The sequence below is a fragment of the Caenorhabditis briggsae genome (genome assembly GCF_000004555.2).
Source record: "Caenorhabditis briggsae complete genome, chrIV, whole genome shotgun sequence".
NCBI classification, from domain to species: domain Eukaryota; kingdom Metazoa; phylum Nematoda; class Chromadorea; order Rhabditida; family Rhabditidae; genus Caenorhabditis; species Caenorhabditis briggsae.
In genome coordinates, this window is record NC_013487.2 from 16232477 (window position 1) to 16256372 (window position 23896).

At 38.0% G+C, this 23896-nt stretch overlaps 6 protein-coding genes and 5 non-coding genes across 11 annotated transcripts in view; 8 read left to right on the top strand and 3 right to left on the bottom strand.

The window, feature by feature from the left end:
- Positions 1–231: 231 nt before the first annotated feature.
- On the top strand, positions 232–3350 carry CBG13893 (the record flags this gene model as incomplete). The annotated part of the gene is made up of 7 exons (XM_002634745.1): positions 232–323; positions 377–553; positions 1186–1259; positions 1759–2006; positions 2228–2380; positions 2719–2828; positions 3185–3350. 7 exons carry the CDS (start codon positions 232–234, stop codon positions 3348–3350), a joined length of 1020 nt encoding a protein of 339 aa, XP_002634791.1.
- On the top strand, positions 1622–1693 carry CBG28525. Its single transcript has one exon. It is a non-coding gene (tRNA).
- On the top strand, positions 3059–3130 carry CBG28690. The gene has a single exon. It is a non-coding gene (tRNA).
- A 252-nt stretch (positions 3351–3602) lies between the features above and the next one.
- CBG13892 lies at positions 3603–9037 on the top strand (the record flags this gene model as incomplete). The annotated part of the gene is made up of 8 exons (XM_002634744.1): positions 3603–3694; positions 3761–3815; positions 4238–4359; positions 4618–4691; positions 5504–5751; positions 7832–7984; positions 8379–8488; positions 8872–9037. The coding sequence occupies 8 exons, from the start codon at positions 3603–3605 to the stop codon at positions 9035–9037; spliced, it is 1020 nt and encodes a 339-aa protein (XP_002634790.1).
- CBG28426 lies at positions 8706–8777 on the top strand. Its single transcript has one exon. It is a non-coding gene (tRNA).
- Positions 9038–9191: 154 nt separating the features above from the next.
- CBG13891 lies at positions 9192–10269 on the bottom strand (the record flags this gene model as incomplete). Its single annotated transcript, XM_045236319.1, has 4 exons — positions 9192–9293; positions 9358–9534; positions 9947–10104; positions 10260–10269. The coding sequence occupies 4 exons, from the start codon at positions 10267–10269 to the stop codon at positions 9192–9194; spliced, it is 447 nt and encodes a 148-aa protein (XP_045095306.1).
- CBG28565 lies at positions 9793–9864 on the top strand. The gene has a single exon. It is a non-coding gene (tRNA).
- A 1103-nt stretch (positions 10270–11372) lies between the features above and the next one.
- Positions 11373–11444, top strand: CBG28884. The gene has a single exon. It is a non-coding gene (tRNA).
- A 524-nt stretch (positions 11445–11968) lies between these two features.
- On the bottom strand, positions 11969–16138 carry CBG13890 (the record flags this gene model as incomplete). The annotated part of the gene is made up of 11 exons (XM_002634742.1): positions 11969–12049; positions 12388–12524; positions 12901–13040; positions 13155–13235; positions 13288–13362; positions 13892–14083; positions 14449–14558; positions 14611–14750; positions 15061–15136; positions 15428–15570; positions 15961–16138. 11 exons carry the CDS (start codon positions 16136–16138, stop codon positions 11969–11971), a joined length of 1353 nt encoding a protein of 450 aa, XP_002634788.1.
- Positions 16139–18552: 2414 nt separating this feature from the next.
- Cbr-npp-20 lies at positions 18553–21795 on the top strand (the record flags this gene model as incomplete). The annotated part of the gene is made up of 6 exons (XM_045236320.1): positions 18553–18600; positions 18652–18726; positions 19098–19219; positions 20148–20462; positions 21137–21407; positions 21706–21795. The coding sequence occupies 6 exons, from the start codon at positions 18553–18555 to the stop codon at positions 21793–21795; spliced, it is 921 nt and encodes a 306-aa protein (XP_045095307.1).
- Positions 21796–23269: 1474 nt separating this feature from the next.
- The window catches only part of CBG13888, a gene marked incomplete at both ends in the record, with an annotated part of 1839 nt that continues 1212 nt past the window's right edge, over positions 23270–23896 (bottom strand). The window contains one exon of the mRNA XM_002634740.1: positions 23270–23531. Within this exon, the coding sequence (XP_002634786.1) occupies positions 23270–23531 (262 nt within the window). The remainder of the gene's footprint in view (positions 23532–23896) is intronic.

The window sequence follows — 23896 nt, forward strand, 5'->3', positions numbered from 1 at the left end:
AGTCACTTTTTGGGATTTCTAGGGTATCTGTTAGCTTTGGAAACTTTTTTCTGCAATTTTGGGTTAAAATTTAGCCTAGAATGACAATAATTCGTCATTCTAAATTCATAAACTTCTTGATGTTTTGTTCGAGCCTACACCCTTTAATTTTCATGACATACACAGTTTTAAAATGGCAAACAATATAAATAGGAAGTCAATGAGAGAGTGCTTATCAGTATTCTCTTAAAAATGATGAAAATTTGTCTAATTCTGGTGCTTATGCTCCCTCTAATTACCCATGCCCTGCAGACTTGTGAACAATGTATAAGCTCAGGAAATCAGTAAGTGGCTACAGTAATCCTACATTAATCCTTGAATAATCTAAAAATTTCAGCTACTGCGCGGACACAAAGATCTGTAACAGTCCAGTGTGCCTCAATACTATTACGGTAGCTTTGAATTGTCCACATGCCCCGAACGCCACTTATGATGACCATGAAGCCCGAACAAAGTGGCTCCCGTTGTTTGGAGCCGGAGCAACTAATGAGAAAATGGCTCAGAAGTGTTTTGAGTGAGTTTACCAATCAAGCGGGAAATTTGAATTTTTCAAAAAAAAAGTTTTGTTTATATTTTGGAAAAAGGAACCGCGGCGCGGTCGCGTCGCGGTTCCTTCAATTGTTTGCGGGGGTGTAACTCTGCCCAAAGTGGGCGGATTTTGCTGAAATTTTGTGAGAACTCATATTCCAATGTAGGCAACATGTTAATTAAAAAATTTCCAAATTTAATGATCTTGGATTTTTTGAAAAAGTTCAAAAAATTACAGAAATTCTTTTGAAATTCAGCTCATAGTGTTTCCCATGTTTTCTCATGTAGCCTGTGAAAGTTTCAAAGTGTTTGAACATATCTACGCCGAGATACAAAGCTTCAAAATTTCGGCCGCGCGGCGCGGTTGCGTCGCGGCTCCTTCAAAAGTTTGCAGGGGTGTAACTCGGCTCAAAATGGACCGATTTTGATGAAATTTTGTGTGGACACTAAAAATGACAAGAAGAACCGAAATATCAATAGTATGCTCACAATTTTTTGCTTTTCAAGTTTTCAAAAAATTTCTAAAATTTTTTTTTTTACTTTCTCACTAGTCAGTTTCTAGTCAGATTTCTATTATTTCTAAATTACGTTACCAAATACTCAGAAAAACCTTTTCAGCAACAACTGGCCAACCATGAAACTATCAAAGCGGATCCTGGTGAATTGCAGTGATCCGAGTCCAATTCTTCCGAGTGAGTTGAGAGAAAATGGTAAAATTAGAATAAAAAACAACTCAAAATTCAAATTCCCCCATGCTTGCTCGTCATATCGAATGTTTTGTACGCAATTTGAATATCTAGGAAATAGAAAAATTCAACATTATTTCCCCAAAATCAGATTTTTATTCTTTAAAGACAGCTTGAAACAACCTAGAACCCTCTAAAAAACCAAGAAAACCACAAAAAATTATCAAAAGTTCAATTTTGCTCGTCAAATCTAGTGCCTTGCACACAATTTTGCTTCTCCAATTTCCCTTATCATCCCTCCTCGGCGCCCGCCACCCTCCGCTCCCCCGCACTCTCCTATACGCCCTCCACCTCTCTGTTCTCCCGTGTCCTCGGTAGTATAGTGGTGAGTATCCGCGTCTGTCACATGCGAGACCCGGGTTCAATTCCCGGCCGGGGAGAATCCTTTTTTGCTTTTTTGTACAACACTGGAAAGTGCTTAAAGACACTTTTAAATAAATTTCAGCCACCCAATGCGCCATGATCACCGCCGTGGACACATCTCAACGCATTTTGGTCCTATCGTTCCGTGCAACAGTGGGAGGTACCCAGATGGGAGAGGAGATTCTGAACTATTTTGTCGGAAAGAAGCAATTTTTTGATGTCGGAATGATCTTTGAGTTCTTCTACGATGCCTACGTGGCACTTTGGAATGGTGGACTATCGGCAGAGATTCGGAATTTGAAGTATAAATATCCGGATTATGAAGTTTGGGTTAGTGTTTTGAACTGTCAAGTTCCAGCTCAATTATCTCAGCTGATATGAGAGATATCAAAAATGAGCCGACTGATAAAAAACTTCTGATCTTATGATGAACATTTTATTAGTTGACAACTTTTTCATATCTTTCACAGAAAATGAGATAATTTGGCTCAAAGTTAGGGTACCCTTCAAGGTGGTACTGGGTTACGGTAGCTTAAAATTCAAATTTCCAGGTCACCGGCCATTCTCTTGGAGCAGCGTTGGCATCTGTTGGAGCCTCTTGGATTGTCAAAACTGGACTATTCAATCCAAATAATGTAAAAGTGTTCACTGCGGGACAACCAAGAACCGGAGACTATAATTATGCAATGTGGCATCAGAATACGGTAGGTTGGGGAGCTAGAAAGCCAAAAGTTTTCTGAAAATTGTCTCTGGGACATGACTAACATGTGGTCCAAATTTCAAGTTGTTTGGATAACAAGGAATGGAGATAGAATGGTTTGAAGTATTAAGCATGAGCAATCCAACATAATGATTGTATCTCAAGAGCCTTTTGAGCTAGTAACTTGAAATTTTGTCAGTATAAAGCTAAATACGTGTCTATTACGGTACCAAAATTTCGAAAAATTGGGATTTCTTCAAAATGAGTTATGCTCCTTTAAAGTGTACAGCACCAAACTTGCTATAACTTTGTTAAAAATGCAGCAATTACTCTTTTTTTCAGTTCGCCTACTCCTTCCGCGTGGTTCATCATCACGATATTGTACCCCATGTGCCTTTCCAATACGAGGTGGTTGATCACGACAAGATGTATCATCATAGGACAGAAGTTTGGTGAGTTTTAGGGTTAAATACTTAAATGGAAAACGAGTTTTCTACCCTTTGATTCTCTAAAAACCGAAAAATTAACCCAAAAATTTGAATTCCCGCCTTGGAATTGGTCTTGCGCGTCATATCTGATGCTTTGCACGCAAACTGAGATTTTCCAATTTCCCTCAGCCGACGCAACCGGCGCCGCTCCCCCTCCCACTCCTATACTCCCTCCACCTCCCTGTTACCTTGTGTCCTCGGTAGTATAGTGGTGAGTATCCGCGTCTGTCACATGCGAGACCCGGGTTCAATTCCCGGCCGGGGAGAAACCTTTTTTGCTTTTCTTACATCACCCTAAACCCAGTTTTTGATCGTTTTAGGTACAACAACGACATGTCCGAAGGTTCCCCGTACCAAATTTGTCCAGAAGCTGATGGATTGTACTGTGTAAACCAACAGTTGGATCTAAGCTGGAACGATCATACCCACTATTTTAATACGGATCTAAATGTTTATGGAGACCAAGGGTGTCCCAAGAAAAATTGATTTTCGAAATAAAGAATTATTTTTTATTGTTTCACTTCGTTCCTGATCACTGATAACCTCGAAAAAACCCGAAAAAAGAGCACAAAAAAGGCATAAAAACTCATTGGACACGTTTTTTGGCTCTTATCACTCTTATCAGTGGAGAATTTCAGAAATATCTGAAAATTGACTTTCATTCTGTTCAGAACTTTCCGTTTTTTCCCGAAAAATTTCAAAAATGCCCATTTTTAGGTAATTTCACTTTTGCTAAAAATGCACAAATTTTTGGTTCTAACTCTCCTCCTGAGCTTCTTGGCAGCGTGCCAAGCCACCTCTTGTGAGGACTGCTTAAATTCTGGAAATCAGTGAGTTTTGGGTTACTGTAGTTTTCCAAAAAAAATTTTTAAAAATTCGAAAAAAAGTTTTTTCAGCTACTGCGCCGACACGAAGCTTTGCAATAGTCCAGTGTGTCTGAACTCGATTACGGTAGGTTTGGGAGTGAAAATCGGGGAAAACGTCCTGAAGAAACATTGCTCAGCGCCAAATTTTACATAGAGTGGTGTAAAAATTGAATTTAAAAAAAAAATTAAATTTTTTTTTTTCCAAAATCTGAAATTTCCAGAACTTCTAAGCTTCATAACTCTCTTAAACTCGATTTACATGAATTTTGACAAGAGACAATCTCACTCAGCATACAATTTGCAATCCAATCGTGTTTCGAAAATTTACAAAATTCGGAAAATAAATTTCAGATTTTTTCAACTTTTTAGCACAGAAAAAGAGTCATAAGTTAATTGGGAATGAAATTTGGAAAAAGTGTCCTGAAGAAACATTGCTCAGCGCAAAATTTTACATATAAGGATATAAAATTTGAAAAAATGTTGAAAAATTTTTTTTCATATTTTCAGCACATCATCAATTGCCCACGAGCACCAAACGCTACATATGATGACAATGAGGCTCGGTCCAAATGGCTCCCGCTCTTCGGAGCCAGTGCCACGAATCCAACAATGGCTCAGAAGTGTTTCGAGTGGGTCGGAAAAAAATTTTGGCTGAAAATTTTTTGTACAAGTCACCGAGACTAGAAAATGTAGTTTAGTCAACCACATTTTGCTATCAGCAATAGAAAAAATGTTCGTCACAAAAAAAATTTTAAAAAAATTAAAAATCAGCAAAAACATAAAAATTTCCCGAATTCCGGTCTTGACTAGAATCTAGTCATGGACATCAGAAATTGGAGAAATGTCTGAATTTTGAAACAAAATTCAAAAAAAAAAGTGAATTTCAGCAACAACTGGCCAACAATGAAGCTGTCCAAGTACATCCTGGTGAATTGCAGTGATCCAAGCCCGATTCTTCCATGTAAGCTGGAAAAATAAGGCATTTGAAGTTGATAACCAAACAAAATAAAAAGATAAAAATTCTGTGAAAATTTGTGGAAGATTGGTTCTCTGGGAGGGGAGATATAAGCGATATGAATTTTATAAGCAAAGTAGAGGAGGTACGCAGCCGCAACGCGACCGCAACGCGTGGGAATTAGCTAGAAGTGTGAAACTTAGTGGAAAGATTTATGGTAAATTGATACACCTTTGTATCAAATTTCGAGAAATCGAAACAATTTTCAACCGAGTTATGAGCCTGGGAAAACATTAGATCAATTAGGGTTCCAAAATTTGAACAATTTTCTCGCGTTCATTTCTCAGCTCTCCGTTCACCAAATCTTTTGAAATTTTTAAAGTATAATTTTCGTATACTTAGGATTACTGTTGCGAAATATCAATTTCCTATGTTTATTCATACTTGAGTTATATCCTTTTTGCGCTGGTAGGTGAGACACAGGTAAAGTAAAGGAGGCGCGCAGCCGCGACGCAACCGCAACGCTTGGAAGAGAGCTGGAAAGATGAAACTTAGTAAAAAAGTTCCTGACAAGTCAATGCACCTGAATGCCAAAATTCAAACAGTTTGAATAATTTTTAACCGAGTTAGAGGGTTTGGAAAACATAGGATCAATTTAGGTTCCGAAATTTGATTAGTTTTCTCGGATTTATATCTCAGCTCCCAGTTGACCGAATCTTTTGAAATTTTGATAGTGTACTTAACACATATTCAGGATTACTGTCACAAAATATCAAATTTCTAGCTTCATCCCTCTTTGACTTACACCTCTTTTCCAGTAACCACCTGCGCGATGATCACCGCCGTCGACACCACGCAGAAAATTCTGGTGATGTCGTTCCGTGCGACGAATACGGGTACCCAGTTGGAGGAGGAGATTCTCAACTATTTTGTCGCAAAGAAGGCGTTTTTCGATAGTGGCTACATTTTCGAATTCTTCTACGATGCCTACGTGGCACTTTGGAATGGTGGACTGTCGGCTGAGATGCGGAATTTGAAGTATAAATATCCGGATTATGAAGTTTGGGTGAGTTTCAAAGAGGTTAAGGTTAAGATTTGATTTTGGGAAACAAGAAATATGGGATTGTGACTCGGGATGGCCGGAAAAGTACTAAACCTGTAATAGAAAGGCCCCTCTCCACACGGTCCCCACTAGGAAGACCGCCACAAGTTTGAGCTCAATTATCTCGGCTGCTATGAGAGATATCAAAAATGTGTCAACCAATAAAATTTAGCTAATATTATGATGAATAATTTATTAGTTTCAGCTTTTCCATATCTTTTACGGTAACCGAGATAATTTGGCTTAAAATTAAGGGTCCTTCCATTACAGGCTCAGAATGGTCTTTAAATATCTTTTAAAAACCTGAAAATCCCGGCAAAAAAAAACCTGAAATCGGCACCTTCATTCAAGTACTATCCAGAGATCTAACCTTGACATTACATTTTTTTTTGCTCAGTATCCAAAATGACACCCGAAATGTGGTATATTGAGTCCTTAAAGGTGGGGGGACATGAAAAAAATTATGTTCTCGAAATTTCGTTCAAATATGCCCCTCGAGGAGTTGAACGTGTGGGGCGAGGATTGAGGGTGCGGAGCCGCTACCGACTGAGCTACACGGGCAAAGAGAAAGCGGTCGCCCGATTGGATACATAAAGGCGAGGACGACAGCTGTACGCAGAGTGACATTAAGCGTTGTACACCGTTACGGTAGAATGCATACTCTAGCTACAAAAAAACTACGAAAAATCTCCTGTCCCCCCACCTTTAAGGTACACTAGTTGATAGTGTACATGATTAATAGGTTACATAGGACCTTTCCCAGATGTTCTGAGGATCATGGGACATATGAGAGTTAGGTTAGAGGCTGCAACGAGCAGACTTATCAAACTTCCCGTCGTTTTTTGGGTGTCCAACATGAAGGAAACATGATGGTTCAGCCTAAGCCTATAATTGAAGAAATCTTTTCTAATTCAAAATTAGTCTTCTTGGAACAAAATATTGGTCCGGAATAAGAATAGTCTTGGGCCAAATTGAGTAGAAATCGTGGCATGAAATTTCTTGCCTCGGATTTTTCATTTTTCAAAAATTCGATGATATTTTTGGGTTGAGGAAGCTTTTTTCAACCACTTCTTTCAGGTTCTTTCAGGCTGAAACGCCATGCTTCTTTTATCTGGAACACCCTAAAATGTCAGCAAGCTCAGTAACTGCTTGATGTAGCTTTAAACTGAGTTTTCAGATGTTCTACAGGTCCTATGTAACTTGTTAACAAGCGTATCTTAAAGGAGGCCAGACATGAAAATTTTCAAAATTCTAGTTTTCTGATATATGACACAGTACAATCGGAAAATAACAATGGACAGCAAACCATCCCTCCCTGTTACTGTTCAAGCGAGAACGCGACCGTTCTTCCAAGCGGCGCCGACTCCTCGTTTCATAATCGTTTTAGCGGCAGTAGACGACAAGCGCCGTGTGGTGTAGAGGTGAACGCGCTTGTATATCAGTCGCGCGTCGCGGGTTCGATTCCCATCTCTACGTTTTCGTTTTTTTTTGTTTCCATGCGGCGACATCCTAGAATGGCCGAACAACTAGAAAAAGTCGGGAGTAATTGCCAATCAGTGAAGAAATTTAGTGTATATTGAAAAAAAATAAATGCTCGTCAAGTAGCGCGCATTTGTCGCAATCGCACGATTTTCTGTCAGAATACATACTCTCGCTTCAAGAAAACTCCGTAGACTTTCGTGTCTGGCCTCCTTTAAGAAACTGATATACCCTTTTTAGTATACCTTGGGTATTGGAAAAAGTAAAATTGATGCCAAAGTTATTATGCTTGTCTGAGAAAAAAATGTTAGAGAGTATTTTTTGCAGTCTGGATACGGTAGCGATATCGAAGCGGAGAGCCTAAATAGCACATACTAAGTGGAGACGCAGACACTTTTTCTCTGCGTCTCAACCTTTTTTTTCTCAGATAAGCATAATAGTATTACGGATACTACTTGTCAAATTAAAGAAGATAGCAGTTTTTTTGGATTACTCAAAATTTTCGTTCCTTGATTTTATTTTTCGTTCCGTGATTCTAGAAGAGTGCCAAAATCCCAATTTCCAGGTCACCGGGCACTCTCTCGGGGCAGCATTGGCATCTGTTGGAGCCTCGTGGATTGTTAAAGCTGGACTCTTCAAGCCAGAACACATCAAAGTACTGACTGCAGGACAGCCAAGAACTGGAGACTACGCCTACTCGTTGTGGCACCAGAATACGGTAGGTTGGGAGCAAGAAAGCTGAAATTTTCATAGAATTGCCTCTGAGATATAGTTGACTTGTGGTCCAAATTTCAAGTGATTTGGATAATAGCAAAGCTAGCTATGAGAGTTTGCAGTATTAAGCATGAGCAATCCAACAAAGTGTTCGTATCTCAAGAACCTCTTGAGCTAGCAACTTGAAATTTTGGGAGTATAAAGTGTAATACATGGCCATTAAACTGGAAAATTTTTGAAAAGTTCTAGTTTCGTTAAAATGAGTTATGCGCCTTTAAACTTTGTGCTGCAACTATAACGCTTCAAACCATCATATCTCAGCCCCTAGTACTCCAATCGTTCTGATTTTTCGCCTATACCTTTTTGATTTTTATTTCTTTTTATATCCAAATTTTCAGTTTGCCTACTCTTTCCGTATCGTCCATGCTCACGATATTGTACCCCATGTGCCGTTCCAATACGAATTGGTTGATCACGACAAGATGTACCATCATAGAACAGAGATTTGGTGAGTATTAGGGTGAAAAATAGCAGAGATTTAGATTTTTTGAGTGTTAAATGAGGAAAAATGGGTGAAAACTGCTAAAAATGAAATTTCTTTGAAATTCCTCTGAAACTCCCTTCTCCTCATTTTTCAATTTTCTCTGCGCCTCTCCTCTTCGCGGCGCCCACCACCCCCCCCCCCCCCACTTTCCTATACGCCCATTACCCTTCTTTTTCTCGTGTCCTCGGTAGTATAGTGGTGAGTATCCGCGTCTGTCACATGCGAGACCCGGGTTCAATTCCCGGCCGGGGAGAAACCTTTTATGCTTTTTTTTAGATGACTAATAAGTGATAAGGACTAGTTTTAAGGTATTTGGAACAATTTTAATTCAAATATTGGGCTTTCAGGTACAACAACGACATGTCCGTTGGCTCCCCGTACCATGTTTGTCAAGAAGCTGATGGTTTCTATTGCTCTAATCAAAACGCGGATTTAAGCTGGAACGACCATACCCATTACTATAATACCGATTTGGATGGGTACGGTAATAAGGGATGTCCAAAGGCGAACTAAAAAATTTTTTAATTTTTTTGTGAGAATTTGAATAAATAAATAAAATTTTTGGAATAAAATTATTTTATTATTAAAATTGAAATTTCAACATCATAAATGCATGTCGTATTATTATAATTACAAAATTATTATTAATGGATTACTGTATTGCTCATTACTGCTTCAAAATCCCATTGCCTTGAACTTGATGACGTACCAGAAGACCATTCTCATTCTGGAGTCCCTCATCACCCCTGCCAAATGTTGCATCAATTATCTGAATTTTTAATTTTAACTTTTTTCTGTATATCTGTTCGTCCAGATGTCCCCCTAAAACCCACATCATCCTCAATGCCATCCTTGAAAAAGAAGCTCTTCAACGCGAATGGATTCTGTGGGAAACTGTTGTGAATCACTACAGTAACCTGATGATAGTCGGGACATTGCTCTTCGGTGGTGTCCAGACAACAGTAGTAGTCCACTTGGTTATGGTAGCAGCATACGGTATCGGCGTTTGGCTGGGAAAATAGGTTTTTTAGCTTTTAATGGGCTTTTCAGGACTCTAGGATACGCTAGGATACCCCTCTAAAAGAAAAAAGGATTTCACCCCACTCGGAATCGAACCCCGGACCTCTAGATCCAAAGTCTGGCTCACTACTAGTACACCACGCGTGCACATTCTCGCGCCGACCACCAAAGGCTTTGATAAGCGCGGCGCCACCGCTCTTCCTCGCCGCCTCCCATATATACGCCATCCGCCTCCGTCTCCTCTTGTGAGCAGCGTGGCGCAGTGGAAGCGTGCTGGGCCCATAACCCAGAGGTCGGTGGATCGAAACCACTCGCTGCTAGAACTCTTTTTTTCTTTTTGCTTCTTTTATTTGGGTTACTGTACTACTCTAAAAACTTAGGCGTGTTTTTTCAAGCTTTTACCTTGTCTGGAAGGGCATTAATACAGAGGGAATTCTGGTGTGGAAGGCATTTTCTGGGTTGGCCATCTGGTCTTAAAAGTGGGCGGGATCCGGCTGGACACGCTGGCACAGCAATTGGATTTTGGTCTTTGAGTTGGGTTGGGATACAAGTAGAGAGGGCTGGAATTGGCGGGAGAATTTGAATTTTGTGAAAAAAAAGTTACTGGAATTTTTGAAATATTTTGTTGTTTGAAAACTTGAAGCTTCATATCTCGCCTAGACTCAATTTCTGTAATTTTTGTCAAGAGACATAATTGCTCAGCATAAAATTTTACATCTGTTCATTTTTTAAATTTTGAGAAATTCCGAAATTTTTTTTTTTTGAAAATTTTGATTTCTTCAGAATTTAATTAATTTTAAAGCCTCATAACTCGCTTAAAATCAAGTTTCATGAATTTCACTAAGAGAGAACATTGCTCAGAATAAAATTTTAGATCAATTGATTAGTTGAAATTTTGAAAATTTTCGAAAACAATTTTTTTGAACATTTTTGATTTTTTCGAAATTTGCTTTAATTTCAAAGCCTCATAACTCGCTTCAACTTGATTTTCATGAATTTTGTCAAGAGACAATATTGCTCAACATAAAATTTCAGACAAGATGGTGTTTTGAAATTTTTAAAATTTCGAAAAATAGTTTTTTTATTATTTTTAAATTTCCAAAAAAAATTTTTTTTTTCAATTTTTATAAATTTTCCAGAAACTTACCAATAAAAGTAGACAAAGCTAGCAAATACTTCATCATTTCAGTCACTTTTCCAGAAGATTTTTCTACCTAAAATTGAAAAAATCCAATTTTCAGAATTTTTCAGATCAAAAATCTTAAAAAATCAATAAATCAAATTGGAAAAATCCAGGAAAATTGTCTCCAGAATTTTCGAGAAAAAGGGAAAATAGGCGAAAATCTCGTTTTCACTTTTCCTCCCGACCGATTTGCGATCAAATTTGACCCAATTTCTCTGCGTCTCTCAATTTTTCATACTCTCTCGTTCTCCCATTTTTCTTATCATATTTTCATCTCCAAAAGAAGGGTGTCTCTAAAAATCCGGAAAAAATCCAAAGAGTGCTGCCTGGGACGTCGTTGGCGCGCTAAAGATTTGTAGTTTGTAGTCTGGAAAATATTTTTCCAAATATCAATTTTTATTTTTCGATTTTTATGGGGCTAAACTTGCTTTCCAGTACTTTAGAATGCCCCTCGAAGAAAGCAAAAGACATTTCGCCCCGCACGGAATCGAACCCTGTACCTCTAGATCCAAAGTATAGCTCTCTACCAGTACACCACGCGTGCACAATCTCGCGCCAACCACCAAAGGTTATGATAAGCGCGGCGCCACGGCTCTTCCTCGCCGCCGCCCATATAATTGCCCTCCGCCTCTCTCTCCTGCTGTAAGCAGCGTGGCGCAGTGGAAGCGTGCTGGGCCCATAACCCAGAGGTCGGTGGATCGAAACCACTCGCTGCTAGAACTCTATTTTTTCTTTTTGCTTCTTTTATATGGGTTACTGCAGCATTTTTTAGCCGTTTTTAGGCGTTTCCTCTTTTTGCTACTTTTATATAGTCTGAAAGTCTGTAGTTTGTAGTCTAAAAATTATTTTTTCGTTATTTTTTTTTTATTTTGGGCTAAAGTGGTCATAAAAATCTTAATTTTAGACAATAAAAATCTATTTAAAACACAAATTTCGGGAAAATTCGGGAAAAAATACACTAAAATTCTTAGTTTTTTATGGCAAATTTGAATTTCTGAGAGGACAAAAAAGGGGAGTAAATACAAAGATTTTGGGATGAAAAATCGCAAAAAATACACAGAAAAGTGGGAAAAATCAATGCCTAGAAGCACTGGAAGAGAATTATTGAAATTTTGAAAAATTGAAAAAAAATTTTTTTTGAAGAAATTAAAAAACACTCGTCAAGTAGAAGAAGAAAAACTGAAGAATATCGACTTTCTAGGCTTTTTAGACAATAAAAAAATTAAAATTTCAGCGAAATATTATAATTTTAGACGTTCGGCGACGGCGGCGATCAGCGCGGCTCCTTGACACGATCCCTCGTCGGCTGGCACCAATTCGAACTGCAAAACATAGAAAAATCAATAAAAATATCATATTTAGTATAAATTTTTCCATAAAAAATGAGCCGAAAATCAACTTTTTTAAGCTAAAATACGCGAAAAATAAACTAAAAAAAGTTTGCGCGTAAGGTTCGGCGCAAGGTACGCAGTTCGGTGAACCACGTACCGTAACACCGAACATTACGACAATTGATTTTTAAGCGATTTTTAGGCCAAAATTGAGCATTTTCAGCCGATTTTGGAGCTATTTTTGTTGTTTTTCGGGTGAAAATCGCTCAAAATAACTTATTTTTCGCGATTTTTTTCAATTTTATGCTCAAAATTTCAAATTTCCCTACCTTCATAGTGATTGGTGTGAGTTCTTCCAGCTTCTCCTTGAGCATTTGATGATAGGTTGGGTGGAATTGAATCAGCGCGCCACCGACACCGATTTTCACTGAGGATAGTTCCAGGTGGCGTAGAAGAGCGGCGATGGCTGAAAATTTCGAGAATTCGGCTAAAATTGCGATTTTTGACTAGAAAAGTGAAAAATTTGCTCAAAATTCGCTGAAAATCTGCTTTTTACAGTTAAAAATAGCTCAAAATTCGTTGTTTCACTACAAAAATGACCCAAAAACGAAAAAATAAAATTTGCTCGTCAAGTATGATGCAAGGTACGCAAATCGGTGTTTGCGTACCCGGGACACCGAACTTTACGACAAATTCCGATTTTAGGGTATTTTCGCCCGAATTTTTCGATTTTTAAGCTATTTTCGCTAGAAATTCTTGATTTTTAGGTCATTTTAGCCCAACTTTTTCAATTTTTGGCTCATTTCTGCTCGAAAAATCGAATTTTCGGCTTATTTTCTCACCTGCAGCGACGATACTAGCTCCTCTTCTCGAGATGACGTCACACACTTCTCGTAGAATGATATAATCGGCTGTGCCGTGCATTTCCACCTCCAGCTCCTCGCAAATTCGGCGGGCCGCCTTGAACACGCCCTCTTCTTCTCTGGAAAATGAAAATTTTTTGAAATTTTAAGCTTTTTAGGCCAAAATTAGGCTTTAAGGCCCAAAAATTTCAGACTTTTAGGCTTAAAAATTGGCGAAAACGGCTAAAACTCACCCCAAAATCTCCGAAATGTATTTCGTTGGGAATGACTCCACTTCGTCGAGCTTCTCACAAGATTGTCCCTCGAATAGTACTCTGAAATTGGATTTTTGCCTATTTTTCAGCGATCTTCAGGTCAAAAACTCACCTATCCAGCACTAATTGCGATAGCACCTTTCGAACCACTTCTCCAATGTACAGCGCTCCACATAGCTTGTCGATTCTGGAAATTTCGCAATTTTTAATGGATTTTGGTTATTTTCAGCCGATTTTCTTAATTTTTCATCAAAATAAGCCTAAAATCGACTTTTTTGAGCAAAAATAGGCCAAAAGTGAACTTAAGAAATGTTTGCGCGTAAGTCTCGGCGCAAGGTACGCAGTTCGGTGAACCACGTACCGTAACACCAAACCTTACGACAATTAGTTTTAAACGATTTTTAGGTCGAAATTGCTTATTTTTCGCCAATGTTTGCGCTATTTTTATTATTTCTGTCATTTTAGGTGAATTTTCAGCTAAGTTTCAGCCATAAATCGACTTTTTTTAGCTAAAAACGATCAAAAATAAACAAAAAAAAAGTTTGCGCGTCAAGTTCAGCGCAAGGTACGCAGTTCGGTGAACCACGTACCGTAACACCGAACCTTACGACAAATGGTTTTATAGCGATTTTTAGATAAAAATAGAGCATTTTTAGCCGATTTTCAGCCGCTTTTTGGGCAATTTTTGCAGTTTTTCAGCTTTTTCCGTATCTTACAGCTGTTTTCCCTTATGAACACTCGCTGCATCGACTTCTCTGTCGAATTGTGTCAAAATATCGTCCAATTCCCCATTTTTTCCAAACTCCTCCCATTCCGTCACCACAATCATATTCTCATGATCGTATCCGCGCGCCTTGGCGTCGAATTTCGTAATTCGAGCGGTTTTTTCCAGATAGGACGAGTTGCATCTGAAAATAAGGAGTTTTGGGTTAAAAATAGCATAAAATTGTAATTTTTCGCTGAAAATTCGCCAAAAATCATCATTTTCCAGCTGAAAATTGCTTAAAATTCGTTGTTTTACTCTAAAATTGAGTCAAAAAGCTCAAAAATAAAAAACTAAATTTTGCTCGTCAAATAAGGTGCAAACTCCGCAATTCGGTGTTTGCGTACACAGACATCAAACGTTACGACAAATACTATTTTTGGCTATTTTCGGCCGAATTTTTTGATTTTTGGATTGAAATATTGGATTTTCAGGTCATTTTCGCTGGAAAATTTATATTTTCAGGTCATTTTTAGTCGAATTTACTGATTTTTCGGCTCTATTCCTTACCCATAGCCAATAACGACTCCAATTGTGCATTCTGAACCATATTTGTGCGCGGCGGCGGCCAGCTGCCCTACAGTATCGTTCATCACCGCCTTGATGTTCACTTTTGTCGACTGGAAATTTTGAAAATTGGCGGCAAATTCAAATTTTGAGCTATAAACCTACCATATTCATCTCCAGTGCCTCTTCTAGAAGCGCCACGACGTCTTTCTGAAGGCAATCCTTGATATCGAAGCCTTTGGTCCACCAGAGAAGACGGGCGGAGCGGATGGACAGCAGCTCGCATGGATACGAGAAGACGAAGCCTGGAAAATCAGATTTTTAGTGAAAAAATTGAGAAAAAAGACCTAAAAGTTGCAAAAAGCACACCATGGCCGAGTTTTTTGGATTTCTAGGTCATGGGTGGTTTTGGGCCATTTTTCATGATTTTTAGATCATTTTTTAACTTAAAATGACTAAAATTCGTTAAAACTGTCAAAAATGAAGGAAAATGACCTAAACATCTGCAAGGTTACACCATGCTGCGTATTTTGGGTTTCTAGGCCATGGGTGATTTTCGGGTCATTTTTTGCGTTTTTTCATTAAAAATGACCATTTTTCGTTCTAAAAACGCACCAATAGGCAAATTGGCATCGACGAGACCGAATTCCTGAAGGAATCGTTGAAGACAGTTGACGATGAATGTAAAGAGCTGAAAAACAGATTTTTATAGTTAAAATTAGCTGAAAATTCGAGATTTTTGCAATTTTTATGACAAAATTAGACAAAAATTGGTCAAAACCGTCTTTTTCGAGCTAAAATGACCCGAAATGAACCAAAAAAAAAGTTTGCGCGTAAAGTTCGGCGCAAGGTACGCAGTTCGGTGAACCACATACCGTAACACCGAACCTTACGACAATTGATTTTTCAAGCGATTTTAGGTCAAAACTTGCTCATTTTTCGCCAATTTTTTGGATTTTTCTTCAAAAATTTAAATTCCCACCTGATCTCCGGTGCCTTTCATCACATGATTCGCGACGATGTAGTTGACGGTGTTGCTTCTCGGCGGATCACTTCCGTCCAGGTGGAGCAGCATTATCCGCAGGTTTTTCCCGGATAAATCGATTGCTACGTACTTTCCGCGCTCTGAAAATCGAAAATTGGCTGGAAACAGACCCAAAAATCATGAAAAACGGGCTAAAATGACCCAAAAATGACACATGGCCTAGAAATCTCAAAAACTCGGCCACGGTGTGTTTTTGGTCATTTTTCTTCATTTTTGACAGCTATTTTAGACTGAAAATACGCAAAAAATGATCCAAAAATCATGAAAAATGGCCAAAAGTGACCCATGGTCTAGAAATTCCAAAAACTCGGTCATGGTGTGCAATTGAGTTTTTCAGCGGTTTTTAGTGGTTTCTGACGGATTTTTGCGGGTTTTTGGTTCATTTTTAACAGTAAAATTGCTGGAAAAGCTTGTGTTTAGCACTTTTTGACCCTTTTCAGAGCATTTTTCACCAAATTTCCGATTCCTACCTGTCCCATCCGGCAGCGCGGGCACATAACTGGGCAACATGGCAATCGAGGAGCCTTTGGTCTTCGCCAGACCCATTTTCATTTGCTCCTCGACTTTTTCCGAGATTTCTTGGAGTTGCTGACGGTCGAGACGGAATTTCGAGAGGTACTCCTCCACTTCTTCCGGTATCACCTTCATTGTTGGGAGGGAAGCTGAAATTCTGGAATTTTGGGCGGGAATTTAAATTTTTGGGTTTTTTACAAGAGAAAAAAAGAGGAATTGGAGAAAAATTGGGCGCAAAAGTAGGAAAATCGAAGAAAATTAGTTTTGAGTGAAAAATGAGGAAAAAACAGCAAATTTCGAGGAAAAGTTAGTGAATTTTTACAATTTCGACAGATTTTATGATTTTAAGCACTTTTTACCACCAAAAACCCTTAAAAACCAAGTTTCTAGCTCAAGAACCAACAATTTTCGCTTAAAAAAGTATTTTCCAGCTTTGCTCGTAAGGTTCGGTATACTGTACGCAGTGCACTGCGTACCATACAGCGAGCCTTACGACAATTTTTTGCATCATTTTTCATTGAATTTCAGCCAATTTTCAGCAGGAAAATGAGGAGTTTTGCTAGTTTTTGGCAATTTTAGGTAAAAAATTATTAAAATTTCAGATTTTTATGTGAAAAATCGCCGAAAAAGCACTGAAATGCCAGAAAAATCCCAAAAATTGAAAAAAAAATTGTCGAAATTCACTTTTCTCAGCCTAATTTAGAGCTGGAAAATGGGGGGTTTCTGTCAATTCTAGTGAAAAAATGTATGAAATTTCAGGGTTTTATGTGAAAATCGGCAAAAATTCCGAAAAAATCCAGAAAGATCGGATTTTTGAAAATGCAATTTTTTCAGTTTGTCAACCTAAAAAATGTCCAAAATTTATTGATTTTTCTGTATCAAATCACACCATAAACACAAATACAATACACAAGGTTTCATTAAAAAATCATCGGAAAAAACAACAAAAAGGGCAATTCAGGCTGGTCGACGGCGATGAAATGGGCCCGATAGACGTGCAGTAGGAAAATAAAGAAGAAAGAGCAGCAAATAGTGTGTAGAATGAAGAGATTCAAAGAAAAAGAGTGAAGGGAGGAGAGAGAGAGAAAGTGGTTAGAGAAGACAGAGAGGGGGAGATATGGGGAGTTGGCAGTGTGCCAAGGGTGATATGATTGGTTTTCGGGGGCGAGAAAGTGCGCTCCATTGATAATTTTAGATTTTCAGGATTTTTAGACAGAAAAATCGATTTTTTTTCAGGTAAATTTGAGCCATATCACACGACTTCTCCATTTTTCTCATTTTGTTGCGATAATTTTTTTTGTGTGGAAAAATAAATATTTGTTCAATTCTTCCCCGTTTTCTCTGTTTTCTTTAAGCTATTAAATTGTACAAAGAACACTTATTTTGCAGATTTTGGGATTTTTTGAAAATTTTTGGATTTTTAGGCAAAAATCCGAAGTTTTTGCGAAAAATTAGGATTCTTAGCTTTCAAATTTTGAGATTTTAAAGAATTTTAGAGAAAAATGCATTTTTTTCTCTTCAAAAATCTCTTTTCTAGAGATTTTTGGGATTTTTCCAAAAAAATCTTTTTTTTTCAGATTTTTGAAGCGATTTCTACTAAAAATGCTGACTTTTAGGTTGCTTTTTGTAAAAAATCTTGATTTTCTGATCGAAAATTCAAGAAAAATCACTTTTCTAGCTGAAAACCCAACGAATTTCAGTCAAAAAAGTTTTTTCCACTGCTGAAAATGTTTTTGCTCGTAAAGCTTGGTGTACTGTACGTAGTGCGGTGTTGTACACCGAACTGCGTACAGTGCACCAGACTTTACGACAAACTACTTTTTTAAAGTTTTCAAGCAATTTTAGCCCAATTTTAGCGATTTTTTGGGGTTTTTAAATGATTTTTAAGGATTTAATCGATGAAAATTAGTAAAAGTTGATTTTTAGAACATATTTTCAGCAAAAAAATCACAAAAAAGTCTCTAAAAAGGTCAGAATATCGATTTATCGGGTTTTGCTGATATTTTCATATTAAAAAAAGAGTGAAAAGGGAAAATGACAGGTTCTCTGTCAAAATGGACTGATTGGGTGATAGAGAGAAAAAGAGATATCAGAGAAAAGAGAGAGTGGCAATATGGTCATAAAAAAGGCGTACGACGTCACAAGATAATGATTATCAGAGGGGAGACTAAAAGACTACAAAGTACAATCAGAAATACAAAAAAAAAACTTTTTCCAGATTCTAAAATTTCAGATTTTTGCAGATGTCCCAGCTCCAGAACCTTCCAATTGTCATTGTTTTTGTCGATATTTTCATTTTTTTGTCCCAATTTTTGTGATTTTTAATGACCTAAATAAACTTTGTACCATGTTTATCACCAGAATTTCCCTGATTTTGTTGTCCCCCATCGCCACGTGCCGAGATCGCGAAACGCGCCAGCTGTGCGTCTTGGCGCACTTTCGGTGCCTTGCCGCTTTTTCCGTTTTTCAGGTTCCAACTCATTTTTTCACCGTTTTTTGGCTCAAAAACCTTCAATTTTTCTGATTGTTTCAAATTTCTAGGTGAAAATATGACCACTATTCGTCAGAGAATCGATACCCAGCATCGCGATGCGATTGTAGGTTCAAAAAGTTTGAAGAAAATTTATTTGAAAAAAAAATGTTTTCAGCACGACGCTCAGCTGAATATCTATGGAAACCGGCTGGCCACATGTGGATCCGATCGATTGGTCAAAATTTTCGAGGTCATTAAATAGGGAAAATTGGATTTTTTCAAAAAAAAAAATTGAATTTAAAAATTTTTCGAAAAAAAATCCTAAAAATACCGATTTTCGGCAACTTTTAGTCATTTCAGGGTGTTTAAGACATGAAACATAGCCATAAAACCCCATTTTCATGCTAGAAATAGAGTTTTTGGCCCTGAAAACCTTGAATTGCGAAATTTCAGACGTTTGGCCTAAATAGGTATTTCAAGCCGTGTTTGGTCGATGTTGAGGTGACAGTAACGCTTTTTCCGGCCGAAAAACGTAATTTTCGACCCCAAAATCTTGATTTTCAGCGTTTTTTACCCCTAAAAATGTGAAAAATCAATTTTCAGCGAAATTTTCAATTTCAGGTCCGCCCAAACGGTCAATCCTACCCACTAATCGAACTTTCTGGACACAATGGACCCGTTTGGAAGGTGTCATGGGCCCATCCGAAGTACGGTGGACTCCTGGCGTCGGCCTCTTATGATAAGTATGTTTTAAGGGAAAAATTGCGAAAAACTGCGAATTTTCGTCTGAAAACGGCTGAAAATAGGCGAAGAACCGTTTTAAAAGTGCTCGAAATGGCCAAAAATCATCAAAACAAGGTCACGAACGCCTGAAAGGACCCCATGGCCGAGTTTTCCGAATTTCTAGGCCATTTGGTCAATTTTTCCCGATTTTCATGATTTTTGGGTCATTTTTCGCGTGTTTTTCTTGATTTCATCGATAAAATCCCGAAAAATTGACCCACAAATCATGAAAATCGGTTAAAAATGACCCAAAAAGAAGCGTGGCCTAGGAATCCATAAATCTCGGTCATGGTGTGCTTTTGGTGTTTCTGACCCGTTTTCGATGGTTTTGGGTCATTGTCAGCAGTGAAAATCCTCATTTTTGCTGTTTAAGAGCAGTTTTCAGCCATTTCTCAATGTTTCTCTTCAAAAATGTCTGAAAAATGACCCAAAAATTATGAAAAACGAGTGAAAATGACCCAAAAATGACCCATGGCCTAGAAATTCACAATACTCGGCCATGGTGTGCTTTTGGTGGTTCTGGCCCATTTTTGGAGGTTTTAGGTCGTTTTTGAAGGTTTGAAGGCTATTTTGGCTTATTTTCAGCTGAAAATAGCTAAAAATAGACTCAAAAATCAAGAAAAACGGGCGGAAACGACCCAAAAACCCATGGCCTAGAAATCCGGAAAACTCGGCCATGGTGTCCTTTGGCTTTTGAAGCCATTTTTGTGGTTTTGAGTCGATTTTTGGTGGTTTTGGATCATTTTTGGTTGTTTTAAGGTCATTTTCAGCTATTAAAACCCTTATTTTAGCTGTGTAAGAGCTGTTTCGAGTCATTTTTAGCGTATTTTTGACTATTTTAGCCCTTTTTAACGACAAAATCGCCATTTTTACCCAAATGTTTTGCAGAAAAGTGATAATCTGGCAAGAAGTGAACGGTCGCTGGCAGAAGACGTACGAATGGGAGACGCACGAGGCGTCCGTCACCTCCGTCGCCTTTGCTCCCCACCAATTCGGCCTCATGCTGGCCTCATCGTCGGCTGATGGGACCATTGGAATTCTGAGATTCGACGCACAGACCCAGCAGTGGCAATCGTCGCGAATCCAGAATTGTCACGATCAGGGCGTGAATTCGGTGTCATGGGCGCCAGGAACAGCTGATCCGGCAGGCAAGAAACGATTTGTGTCGGCTGGAAACGATAAATTGGTCAAGATTTGGTTGTTGTAAGTGTGGAAAATGAGGAAAATGGGCTGGAAGAGCCAGAAAAAATGAAAAATGACCTATAAATAGTCATAAAATGGGGGAAATGGGGCTGGAAATAATTTGAAACAGCCTAAAAGGCATAGGAAAAGCCTTAGAAAGCCTTAAAAAAGTCCAAAATAAGCTCAACCACCTCTAAAAATGGTTTTCGGACCATTTTTAGGCAATTTGAGATGATTTTTAAGCGATTTCGGGCTTTTTTAGACGATTTTAGACGAATTTCAAGTGATTTTAGGGATTTTCCAAGCGATTCTAGGGCTTTTTTTTAACGATTCTAGACGATTTTAAGCTATTTTTAAGTGATTTTAGAGCTATTTCAGACGATTTTTGAGTTTTTTAAATGATTTTTTACGATTTTAGGAATGTTTTAGACGATTTTTGACGACCTATAGGCGATTTTTGACGATTTTAGGGTTTTTTTAAACGATCCTAGGACTATTTTAGACGATTTTAGGGCTGTTTTATATGATTTTAGAGCTTTTTTAGACGAGTTAAAGCTATTTCAAAGTGATTTTAGACGATTTTTTACGGTTTTAGATCTATTTCAAATGATTTTAGGGCTTTTCTAGATGATTTTTGACGATTTTCGGCTCATTTGGACCTATTTCCATCTGCTAAAAGTCATTTTTCTACGCAGAAACGAGGAGCTGAACGAGTGGACGTGCGAGAAAGCTATCCACTGCCACAAGGATTTCGTTCGTGAGGCGGCGTGGTGTCCGGTGACCAACAAGGGACAACACTCGATCGTCAGCTGTGGTCTCGACGGGAACCTCGTGCTCTACCGTATCGCGGACATCGAAACGGCCGAATGGAAGTCGAAATTGTTGGAACAGGCTCCGTGTGCACTCTATCACGCCTCGTTTTCCCCGTGCGGATCGTTTTTGTCGGTTTCTGGAGATGATAATATGGTAGGAATGGGGTTTTTGAAGGATTACTGTAGGATTACTGTAGTTTTGGAGATCAAAATTGAGCAATTTCGGCTGGAAATGACCTAGAAAATTCGAAAAATCAGGTCATGAAAATTAGGTCACGAAAAATTAGGTCATGAAATTGGGTCATTTTGAGGCCAACAATACGGGAATTTGAGCTGAAAAATCGATAATTTAGGGTCAAAAATAGTGATTTTTGGCTGAAAAATGACAAATTTCAGCTCTAAAATCTCATTTTCAGTCAATTTTTCAGCCAAAAACCTCCTGAATTTTCCAGATCACCCTGTGGCGAGAGAATCTGCAAGGACAATGGATCAAGATTCCACGCGAGAACAAGGAACGCGAGGGAATGGGACAGCAGAGATAATTGCCCCCCCCCCTAATTAACCTCCTAATTAGAGTCGATTTTGAATATCTGAAATTTTTCCGCGAAAATCAAAATTTTGAACTCTTTATTTTTTTGAGATTTTTGAGGTTTTTTGAGTCGAAAAATGCCGGAAATTTGGGCATTTTTAGAGTTTTTTTGGCTGAAAAAAATCGATTTTTTGATGAATTTTGGCCTAAAAAATTCAATTTTTCGACCTAAAAAATCGGATTTTCGATGAATTTTGGCCGAAAAATTCCGCCAAAGAGCTGAAAAACGACCATTTTCAGCTTAGAAATCCGATTTTTCAAGCTTTTCGACTCCAAAAATCAAATTTTCTTCTCATTTTCATCATAATTTCATTATTTCCGCCGCCCCGAAAATTCCCGTCCCATTTGAAAACATATGTCTTGTATTTTTGGACCTTTTTAATCCATACTTCTATTTATTGATTTTTATGTGATCTTTATTGATTTTTGTTGTAAAAAATGCCAGAATTGGGTGGTTTTTGAGGTCAAAAATAGGGAATTTAGGCTCAAAATTATATAGGAATTTAGGCGGAAAAATAGGGAATTTTTAGGTTGAAAATGTGGAAATTTGGGCAGAAATTAGGGATTTTAGGATGAAAAATTAAGGAGTTCAAAGGTGAAAATTGGGGAATTTTGAGTCAAAATTAAGGAATTTTTAGGTCAAAAATTGTGAAATTTGGGCAGAAATAGGGGATTTAGGGGTCAAAATTAAGGAATTTAAGATAAAAATTAGGCAATTTTGAAGCCAAAAATCTAGAGTTTAGGATGAAAAATAAGAAATTTTAAAGCAAAAATTTAGGAATTGAGGCGTAAAAATATGGAAATTTGTGGTCAAAAATAGTGATTTTAAGGTTGAAAAATAGGGAATTTTAGGTCGGAAATTTGAAATTTTGATGTGAAATTTGAAGAATTTTTTAAAGGGTAAAAATTGGGAATTTCGGGGTCAAAAATAGTGAATTTAGGTGGAAAAATAGCGATTTTTAGGTTAAAAATAGGGGAGTTAGAGGTTAAGAATAGGGATTTTAGGATGAAAAATTGAGGAATTCAAATGTGAAAATTAGGGAATTTCGAGTTCAAGAGTAGGGGATTTCGGGGGAAAAATAGGAAATTTTGGAGTCAAAAATAGATCAAAAATAAGGAATTTGGGGATGAAAATCATTTCATTTAGTAATAAAAGTACTGATTTTTGAGTCTAAAAATAAGGAATTTAAGGGTAAAAATTAGGGATTTCAGACTGAAAAATCTGGAATTTTGAGGTCAAAATTAGCGAATTTAGGATTAAAAAAATCGAAATTTCGAATCTCCAGAAATTGAGCTAACTAGTTCTCAATTTTTTGGATTTTCTTAAAACTTTGGATTTTTAAGAATTTTCGCATTTTTTTTGACTTCCAAAAAAAAAAGAGAATTTTCGAAATTCAAGGAAAATGAGAATTTAGATGAACAGATCTTTAATGTGTCCTCGAAGAAGATCCTCTCTCTCCATCCTTCCTAGCCTTCTTGACTTCTGGAGCCTCCACGTCATCCGCAGCAGCATCGTCCTCTTTATCAGAAAACACCTCTGAATCACTGGGTGTCTCCTCCAACTCCTTCTTCTTCCTCAACAACTCTTTCAGCCTCGCTTTTCCCTCCTTCTCCCTCTTTTTATCGGCGAAATAGTCGGCAATCGCGACGTCGTCGTTGATGTTGTCTTCTGGCTCCCAGGAGTTGTGTCTAGAAATTCAAAAATCAGAGATTTGAGTATCATCTGAAAGCCCATTTTCTTTCCTTTGAATTGAGCTAAAAATCGATTTGCTAGCTTGAATTTGAAGCGAGTTACAGCCATTTTTGCTCTGAGGGCGCGCTCAGCGGGAGGTGGTAAGCGGCCAGCGCGACAGCGCTTCTCTCCTACTGTCGCGCGCGCCGCTAATCAGCTCTCGAGAGCGTTTTCAGTAGAAAATATATGAAATTGTATATCATCTGAAAGCTCTTTTTCTACCCTTCAAAATGAGCTAAAAATCAAGTTTTTAGCTTAATTCTGAAGCGAGTTATACCCATTTTTGCATTTGAGAGACGCAGGGCGTTACCCAATTAATCGA